At 31.3% G+C, this 10,000-nt stretch overlaps 1 protein-coding gene across 2 annotated transcripts in view; it reads left to right on the forward strand.

Annotated features, from left to right (window-relative positions):
• Window positions 1-10,000, forward strand: part of LOC137619485 (uncharacterized) — a 97,753-nt gene that overhangs the window by 17,418 nt on the left and 70,335 nt on the right. The window contains exons 4-6 of one of the 2 annotated variants that reach the window (XM_068349552.1): window positions 2,605-2,781; window positions 3,783-3,923; window positions 5,072-5,701. The exons of the other annotated variant lie outside the window; for it this stretch is intronic. Of the exons in view, the coding sequence (XP_068205653.1) occupies window positions 2,605-2,781; window positions 3,783-3,923; window positions 5,072-5,149 (396 nt within the window). The 3' untranslated portion in view covers window positions 5,150-5,701. Of the gene's footprint in view, window positions 1-2,604; window positions 2,782-3,782; window positions 3,924-5,071; window positions 5,702-10,000 lie in introns of those variants that run through there. 2 annotated transcript variants of the gene reach the window in all.

Below are 10,000 nucleotides of genomic sequence, written 5' to 3' on the forward strand. Positions count from 1 at the left end.
GCACTGCCAATAAACCTGTTTAGCATGTTTTGTACTATTTTAATTTCTATGTCATTCTTCCTCTCAGCTATCTGTATATAAACTCGTTGTCTCGTTGAATGAACTCAGTTGCGTTCATCCTGCCTCTCTGTTATAACCTAACAACCACCTCGCACAGTATCATCAAATTACGCTATTTTCCATCACTTCTGTATATTTACTGAGATATTGGTAAGATGGAGAATCAAAAACATTTTCTGTGTTTTTCTAGTTATCAAAGAATTTTTTAAGGTAACTCTTAGTCCCAGCTTCTAACATCTAATTAAAATTACCTCTGCAGGCTGGATGCTGCATCCTAAGTCAGTTTAAGTAAAGGGGGTGTGCATCCAGCCTCAGGTACCCGTGAAATTACGAAATATCCCTGTAAATATGTAGCACGTTTTCATAGAAATGATTATCAATTTTTTTTATCAAAATATTTTAGAAAAAAATGCATTCCGTGTACAATTGAAATATAGGTAACTTCTAAAGCTTTCCATTCTGTCACATTAATCTGGAAAATAAAGTATATAGCTAATTAGTATACTTACTAATTTCATTCAGAATTCATTATAGTAGAGATAATTCTTGGTATGATTAGTTGGGAACATTTATGTTTCAAAAGCTCGAAAAGTACTAATTCTAAAAACATAAAACATTTAAAAACACATTTGACTGATTACAACTGAATACTAAACATGACACCATAGAAAACAAATGCCGGTATCAATTTATGTATCTACACCTACCAATTTACCAGGAACACAAATGTAGGTGATATATAAGAAAGTTATTGCAGATAACAAGATATAACGAGAATAATAACCAAAAATAATGTGTGGTCATAGGCAATGAAGATGAAAATTTATTCAATTTATGATGGGATAGAGACTATCTATCATATCATTCTCCTCCACCTATTCATGTGGTGTCACTAGTACGCTGCTAATAATTGATTTGTTTTGAAATGGAGACATAGTAATATCATGTCTTTATCAGTAAACCATTGGGCCAATAGTATTCAAGTAATCCAACATCTTAATGATATTCAAATGCTGTACTCTCCATAGCTGTGTTCAGCATATGCTGACTCCCCTGCTACCACTACCCCTGTGGTCACCATAAGGTCACCCGAGATAGTAGCATGGTCTATCGGAACTGGGTCATGATCGCTCGCCATTCATTTCTAATCGTAGTATACTCTTTTACCTCTCTCATATCTATCCTCCTGTCACCTAGGGCTTTATTCACTCCATTTATGTCATATGTATTCACTCCATTTATGTCATATGACACTCTAATTGTATACGACAAAAAAATCTTGTAGGTCCTTCAGGGATTGGGGTTTTTATGTGTGATACAGGGCAAGAAAAACAACTCTTAAAGTAAAGTACCTGAACAACTGTTAATGAGACTTGAAGGTGTTAAATGTAATGAGTACTTTTCTGGGATGGATAGAGAACCTAAAGTCGTAGATAGCTAGAAGACTTGGGCACAAGGCTGCTACAAGAGGCCTTTATGAACATTTCTTTTTTCAGACTAAGGTAAGAAAACTCATATAGTGGAACTTGAATAATTTGAAAAATTACTGAATGGGGAAAAAAACGTATTTATTCAAATACTTCCATATCAAATCCTATGTCTATTCTTCATCCAATCAAACTGATCAAGAGCTATCTTATATATTCTGGATTGTGCATATTGTTAAGTGTGTAAGTGTTTCATGTTAATAGAAGAGGAGACGGTAGACACACTGGAAATTAACTTAAGTGTACCTCTAGATAAAAAACAAAGAACATGAAAAAAAAAAAATAGTTGAGGAAGCTAAATTATGGTTTAGCAAAAAAAAATTACTATAAAGGTGCACAGGGTTAGCTATACCCTGGCACCATCGTTTTTGTCTGAACACAGCTATGGAGAGTACAGCATTTGAATATCATTAAGATGTTGGATTACTTAAATACTATAGGCCTAATGGTTTACTGATAAAGACATGAAGTTTGTTATACAATCACGGGGCTGCATATTTGAAAGCTGTAGGAACTACATAATGGGTGCATCTTGGGTACAAAAACTTAAAACCCTCCCTAACTATTCATATGTTGACACCATTTGTTGACTGCATGGGAATACTCTTAAATATTTTGAAAGTCCTATTCTGATGATTTGATGAGGCAGACAAATAAATCAGTAGTTCTAAATCGAGAAGAAAATATATTCATGACCTTAATACAAGCTAGAATATTAAAGGATTAGGGTAAATTTCTTGGTCTTGCTCGGGATATGGTTTTGCGTATGTATTCTTCTACATGCATAAACATAAGACTATGATCAATACCATCTTACAAGTCTTCATGGGGAAAGTAACCGATTAACGAAATTGAGTTCAGTCATTTAACCCGACAATTTTCTTCGTTTGTTGTGAATTGATATCATTGCTGAATCTTGAAAATTTAGATGTTTAATCAGCTTGAAATATATTTATTCCTTAAATCATTTTATTCTGGTAGGCTCGTAAAAGTATTAAAACGTGACTTTCAAACAGTCAAAGTTAATAAATTAATTTTTGTCACCTGACTATCACAGGAGAATGCACTCGTTTACCCTCACAAACGAAGGGTGTTCAAGTTCAGCTTGATCATTTTCACATTGATGATACTTCTGGATCTATTTGGAGTGATGACTTCTGGGTTGCTTCTCTTTAATGCTACGCAGCAGGAAGATGGCATTGGAAGCATGTTGGGGGAGTTCTTGAGAACTGAGGTAAGAATTTATTGTTAACATGTTTTCTTTATAGTGTTAATATATACATTTATTAGAGTGAATATGGACCCCTCTCTTGTCTGATTTTTTATATCAATTACTAGTGATTGTTAATATATCTACTTACGTTTATCATTGTATTCATTTGACATTATGTCAATAAGTAATTTATCTAATACAATATTTATTTACATTTGGGCTTTTTATTAAATTGATTATAAACTTTCAAAGACCCATCCTTCTAGGTGTCACTTTTTCAGGAAAGAAAGATGACAGAGATGTTTGAAATCTGATTGTTATCCCATTTTGAGAATTCCGAGAATCACCTGATTGTGAACCAGTTAGCTTTTGAGGATTAATTTATTGTTAGCTATTTTGCTAGTGTTTGTTCAAGTCTTTAACACTGTCATTAATCACAAAATTCATCATAAATTAATTCACCTAAACGTAGTAAGAGAAAGTTATGAAAAAGAGCGAGGGAAAAAATGAGTAAACCCACTCGTTTAGGTTTTACTTGTAAGTACACAGATTTTCCTGGGGTTTATTTACAATCTTTAAACCATGAAAGTTTTTGGATTATTGAAATTGTTCTTAATTCAGAGTTTTCAAATTTCCTTAAGAACTTATCAATAAAAGTTTTTTCCATTGTGATTGATGACAGTTAATTGTGCAGCAAGATTTTAAATGCTACTCATCTAGATTGCTTTCTCTGTATTATGAATGTTTCATTACTTTTTCTCCTGTAAATCTCAAGGCTTCACTTAATTTTTTTTTCTTTTTTTTTTGATGAAATTTCTTAATTCAAATTGTCACTCATCTATGAGCCCAAATTCCATCGCAGATTCTTCAATGCATAACTCCAGTTCTAAGTTGAAATTAGCCATCCAGTCATTTCCCATTTTGTTTCTCCTTTATAAATATCACAACCCCGAAACAACTTCTCTATCCCCCTTTTTCCTCCTTTCTGATTATACCTCCTCCTTTTTCTCTCATGCTTCCAGGATTATTCAGTTGAGGAAGTAAAGGGTAACATCATGCCTCTCTACATAACTGGCCTGGTATTAAACATCTTAATAGTTTTGACCATTTTCATTTTACCAGTTGGGTTGTACACAGAAATGATCTCCAGCAAACATGATGAGGTAAGTAGACTCTTAAATATTATTAGGTTCTTTTTAGAGCTAAAGAAGGATAGTGACATTGATTTAGTTACACTTGATTAATCTATGGAACTAAAGTCAGTTGGTTGCCTAAAGATTTTGCATGCAACAACAATCGGGAACAGAAATTCTATTGTTCTTCTTTTATTCCTTATGAAAATACTCTATCAGAAAAAAATATAAATAATATAAGTGATATGGAGAAGAACAGTGGTAAACCCGAATACAAGGTAAACATTTGTTGAAGAAAATGGCTAGGGAAAGGAAGTGAATATGGCAGATCAGACTAATTTAGTTCCAATGCTATTTGAATGAAGTTTAAGGCTAACCTATAGGCAAGATAGATATGAAAAACAATTATCTTATGCTGCGTTATGCTATCTTTCCATATACTTCCTTTAATGTTACTTTTGTTATCTATGATATTATTATTATTATTATTATTATTATTATTATTATTATTATTATTATTATTATTATTATTATTATTATTATTATTATTATTATTTAGGATATAAAAACTCTCGTTATGGTGCTGATAATTTTTTTTTATTGAAGAGACGTTTCGTTGCATCCAGGCAACATTCTATACCTAAAAATGAGACAGATATAAGCATACAAAAAAAAAAAAAAACGTATTTACTAACATCTCCTTATCACAAGAACAAGGACAGCCATTAGCAATAAAATATAAAATAAAAAAAGATATGAAGTTAAGAATAAATCAAACTATGAAAAGAGGGGCTGAACTTTCATCACTGTCCCTCTTTTCATATTTTGAGTTGTTCTTAACTTGATATTTTGTTGATCTTATGTTTTATTGTTAATTACTAACCTTGTTCTTATGGTATGTAGATGTAAGTAATATGTATCTTAATCCTATACTTATACATGTCTTATCTTTATATTTAAAATGTTGTCTGGATGCAACGAAACTTAAATAAATAACGATCAACATCGGAACTACAGGTTTTATATTTCTCTAAGAATACTCTTTTCATCTCATCTCTCAACGTCTGCTATTATTATTATTATTATTATTATTATTATTTTTATTATTATTATTATTATTATTATTATTATTATTATTATTATCATTATTATTATTATCATTATTATTATCATTACAGGAGCAGAATCAACCCCATCATGAGCTCGTTCCATATGTGTATGACCCTTTGAACCTCCAGAATAGGTATCGAATATAAAAAGAAAAAAAGATCAATATAGGTTAGAAGAAATAAATAACATTCTTCCCAGAAGAGGGATGGAAGGAAAGGCTTTAAAGAAAGGTAGTGAGAAGAGCAGGAGGAATGTATATAGTAAGTTTTTTAAGGAATTTATTTTTTTTTTTAGTCAAGGTGTTTTATATAGTTACTGCGTCCACTTGTTAGCTTCATGCTTCCACTCTTTCTTGGTCAACACAGAATATATTTTAACGTTTGTAAAGTGAATTTGAAGTTATTTAATCATTGCACAGCTTGCAAGCAGTCCCTCTTCAGTCAATATCGCTATTGTTCTATTTAATGCCCATCTTTCAGCTAGTTATTGTATCATTAAAAACAGTATTACTTTACAATAATTTTTTCATGCTTGCAAACACTTTTTTTTTTTTATTGTGATTAGTAATTTTTTTTTTTCATGGAAATACGTTTTAAAGGAAATCAATACTGATTATGATATTTATATATACTTAGTTTACCCCTTTGTTCATTGAAGATGTTTTCATTGCTTTTCTAGTAAGCCATTGCGACCGCAAGTTGGTCATAAGTTGGTCATTTATATATATATATATATATATATATATATATATATATATATATATATATATATATATATATATATATATATATATATATATATGTATGTATGTATGTATATATATATATGTATATATGTATATATATCTATCTATCTATCACTCTATCTATCTATATATATATATATATATATATATATATATATATATATATATATATATATATATATATATGTGTGTGTGTGTGTGTGTGTGTGTGTGTACACGAAAATTTTTTCTCAGTGGCTACTGATTAATTTTATGCTTATCATTGTTCTTATGCCAGTAAAGTCAGTCATTGATTTACTTTCCTTAAATGGTCAGGATTTTGCCACTCATCTAGTTTATATAATTATGCTGTCATTATCCGTTGGCAATGTTATCTTTGATTAGTTTTATAAATTTTACCCCTTTTATGCCTGTTTAAAATTTGCAATCATGATATTGTCGGAAGTGGGTAAATATTTTCGGTTTCCCTATTCTGGTAACACCCAGTCATCACTCACATTAAAGGTACTGTTATCCATTTGCTTCCTTCAGATAATTTTAATTATTTATATGTATGCAATAAATAAAGGTATTATCATCAGTTTTGAACAACAAATATGCAACAGTTTATTTTATGGTTCAGTAAGGAGTCTAATTATCCATTTGTATACAAAGGATACTGACGAAATTAGCCTGTGTAAGTTTTTATTGTGTACCTCCAGGTTGATTTATAACTAGATGTGTATGTTTATTTATAGGAGATTGCAACAGCAAAAGAAAGGGAATTTCAAACAGGTTTTTCACATTCATTTTATAAAAGTTATAATTACTTAAGCAGAAGTGCATTAGCATGTACCCGTTATATGCAACATCGATGGAAAAAGTCAGTTATTGAAATAAAGGTTGTTTGGTTTAAAACCCTTTTTATCTATCCCTAATGAGCCTGTAAATCAAAGAAACTGAAGATTCCAATAGAAGGATATTATCCTACTATGAAATAAAGTGTATTTCTATAGTTATGTCATGTTTCTATTCATTTCAAACGAAGACGGACAAAGTAGACAAAATATAGAAAAATCTACTATATTTCAAAGTCTCCTATCATATGATAACAAATATGCTTTCCAAACTGAAACTTTTTTCATTTTCCCCGCTTACTGCATCAGATGTAGAAATTATGGTTTAACTACTACCTTGATAGGCTGAGGAGCCGGTATGGATGGCTATTGCTCGAACACTCCGAAGTAGAGCTTCAAGGATAGTAATGCATTTTTCGCTTATTAAGCGCCCATCTTCCTGGAGTAACTCACCCGGACCAAAGGCCCACATCCAGCCGCACACAGCTGTGGTAACTAGGGACTTTATCATACAGGGTTAAGCCTATTTGAATTAAGATTATAAGAACGCTGTGCATGACATTGATAAGAAGTCAGTTTGATCTCCAAGCTGTGTAATTACTCAACTTAACACTACTAGCAATTATATAATCATTGATAAATTACAGTCATGTTATTAGTATGGGGAATAATTGTGTTCTTGTACCATCTGGACATGTATTTTTTCGGCAAATTAGAGGTTACATTTTAGGAAGAAAATAAGTATATCATAGTTTCATGACATAATTTCGGAAATTACGTCGTTCTGAAACTAGATAGCTTTTTTATATGCTTTGTCAATAAGAAAAAAATTTTGAAAGCTTTTGCTAGAATGTAATAGCGTCCTCTTTCACCTCAATATAACTTATTTTCGATACAAAATACTAAATAAGGATTGTATTCAAAGTGTTATGGAGTCATCAGTATCTATTGTATCCATCAATGACTATATATCATGCAAAGCTGATACCTAAATTTCGTTACCTATCAACCTTCCAACAACAGCAGCTACTTTATTCTACTGCTGTTATTTTTTACAAATCAACTAATAATGAATAACGTTAGAAATATTTGGTAGAATATTACCGGTTATCAGATAACATTTAGGCAATGATACAATATCTTACAGGCTGTATCAAGAAACTACATTTAACCTCCTTCCACAACCTCTAAAACAGAAATGACTTCCGTCCTTATTCCCTGTGTCGGAATGGGGGGGGGGGGGGTGTCGTAAGAAGAATCTCTGCCCCCGACCAAAGACTATATACTGAAGGAAGATAGGAGGGCTGAGCTTAATAGCACCCAAATGAGTGTGCTCCGAAATGATGCCAGATACTCCCATCCGAAACGAATGACTCCATCTATTGAGGGAGCGGTCAAACATTCAGAGCGGTAATGCTTACGGGAATATAAGATGGAATTCGATTGTAAATCTTGCGACATATTTGTTCATAATTTGCATTACTACGTCAGTATATTGTATTCTTAGAATTTAGATAACTAAATTGCAAATTTGAAAATATGTACATATATTGATTAAGAATACATTTCCTTAAGTTTCTAAGACTATTTTCCTGAAACTTAATAGCTATATCTCTGATAATTCGGTAAAATTTCTTGCAAATTCAAGTATTGCATATAACAATAATTTTTAAATTTTCTTTACAATATCTGGCTCGAATAAAGTAAAACATACTGTATATGTGCATATATGTAGGCATACATTTAATCACAGTTTGTAGGCCACTGTAGGATGGAGATATAAGGTGTAAACAAACACAATTGTAATTTTTCTTTTTATTGAAACTGAAACGCATAATGCACTCTATATACTCTTTAGTGATATAAACTAATAAATGTATAAATATACAAAGGAAGAAAATGACTCACTAAATTGTATCACACATAGTAAATAAACAAAAGGGGGTTGGAAATAGAAATAAGGTAGCATACAAGCCAACCAAAAATGCAAGATAGATCACATGTAAGTGGAATTTAATAAATTATACATAAATAAGAAAAAAATAACTCGGTAAATAATATTGCACATATAAAAACTGTAAAAAAATAACATACATGCAAACCAAAATTGCATTATGAATTACATGCAAATAAACTCTAATATAATTATAAATATGAGAGAACATAATACAAAAAAAAAAAGGTTTTCTTCAAAAATTAAATACATAGTGCAAACATAAGACAGAACAATTATGCAAACATAGAAAGCACAGACAGTACATGAAAATACAAAAACAAACAAATACAGTTACAAATACTGTAAAATGTTAGTCTTTATTTAGAAAATAGAAAAAAAAATAAGACAAGGAACACTAACAAAATAACACGTTGAAACAGTATACCCCTGTAATGCTACTCAGGTGTGTCAACATGCTGCAATATTCATGCACTTATAAGTTAAATCAAAGTTAAATATAATACATACCACTAAACATGTTCCTAACGACAAATATGTCGGGTCCTGATATATACATTATTTCAATAGCTTTATGACTAAATAAAAAAGTTTGAGAAAAGTGTATTGCGGATGCCTAGCCTTAATCTTATATCCAATATCAGTGGGGCTTACTCATTAGTAGCACATATTTCATGTATTATACTGTTAGTACTCACCGTTCTTTGTCCATAGGGAACCTGTGAAACACCTAATGAGGATCGGTTTCTTTTCGTTTATTGCAAAAAACACACTGTGTGACTTACTAACTGTTGGCGCCATGATTTCGTTGCGCCAACTGTCAAATTCTGAATATAAACAAACAAGACGACAAACGATGAATACCTACAACGCCAGTATTTAACTGAGCGGTCAAACTATTGTGTTCATTTTGGAGTTGCCAACTAGTATATTAACATTCATATTTGAGCCTTCCTATCTTCCTTCAGTATATAGTCTTTGCCCCCGACCTTTCCCTGCAAAGTGTCTACTTGGCTCCTACGAAAAAGTAGTAACTGAAAAATAAAGATACACACACACACACACACACACACACACACACACACATATATATATATATATATATATATATATATATATATATATATATATATATATATACATATATGTGTGTGTGTGTGTGTGTGTGTGTTTGTGAGTGTTTTTTATTTGTAGTGGATAGTTGAGAGTCAAATGATAATACAGAATTGAAATATGGCAACTCGATTTTTAACATAGGTATGCTTTTGCTAACAAAGACAACCTTTTACTGTTTTTGATTTGCTAAAGTTGGAGAAGGCTCCGCCCATATCGTAGAAGTAGTGCGAATACCAACTCTTTATCTGTTTTGTCATGGGGAACACTAGAGACATCTGACGACGATATCCCTGAGTGTCGTCGTTCTTTTGATTCTCGCTGCACATTTAACATAAATTTTTGTAAC

Source organism: Palaemon carinicauda, chromosome 26, assembly GCF_036898095.1.
Source record: "Palaemon carinicauda isolate YSFRI2023 chromosome 26, ASM3689809v2, whole genome shotgun sequence".
Classification (NCBI taxonomy): domain Eukaryota; kingdom Metazoa; phylum Arthropoda; class Malacostraca; order Decapoda; family Palaemonidae; genus Palaemon; species Palaemon carinicauda.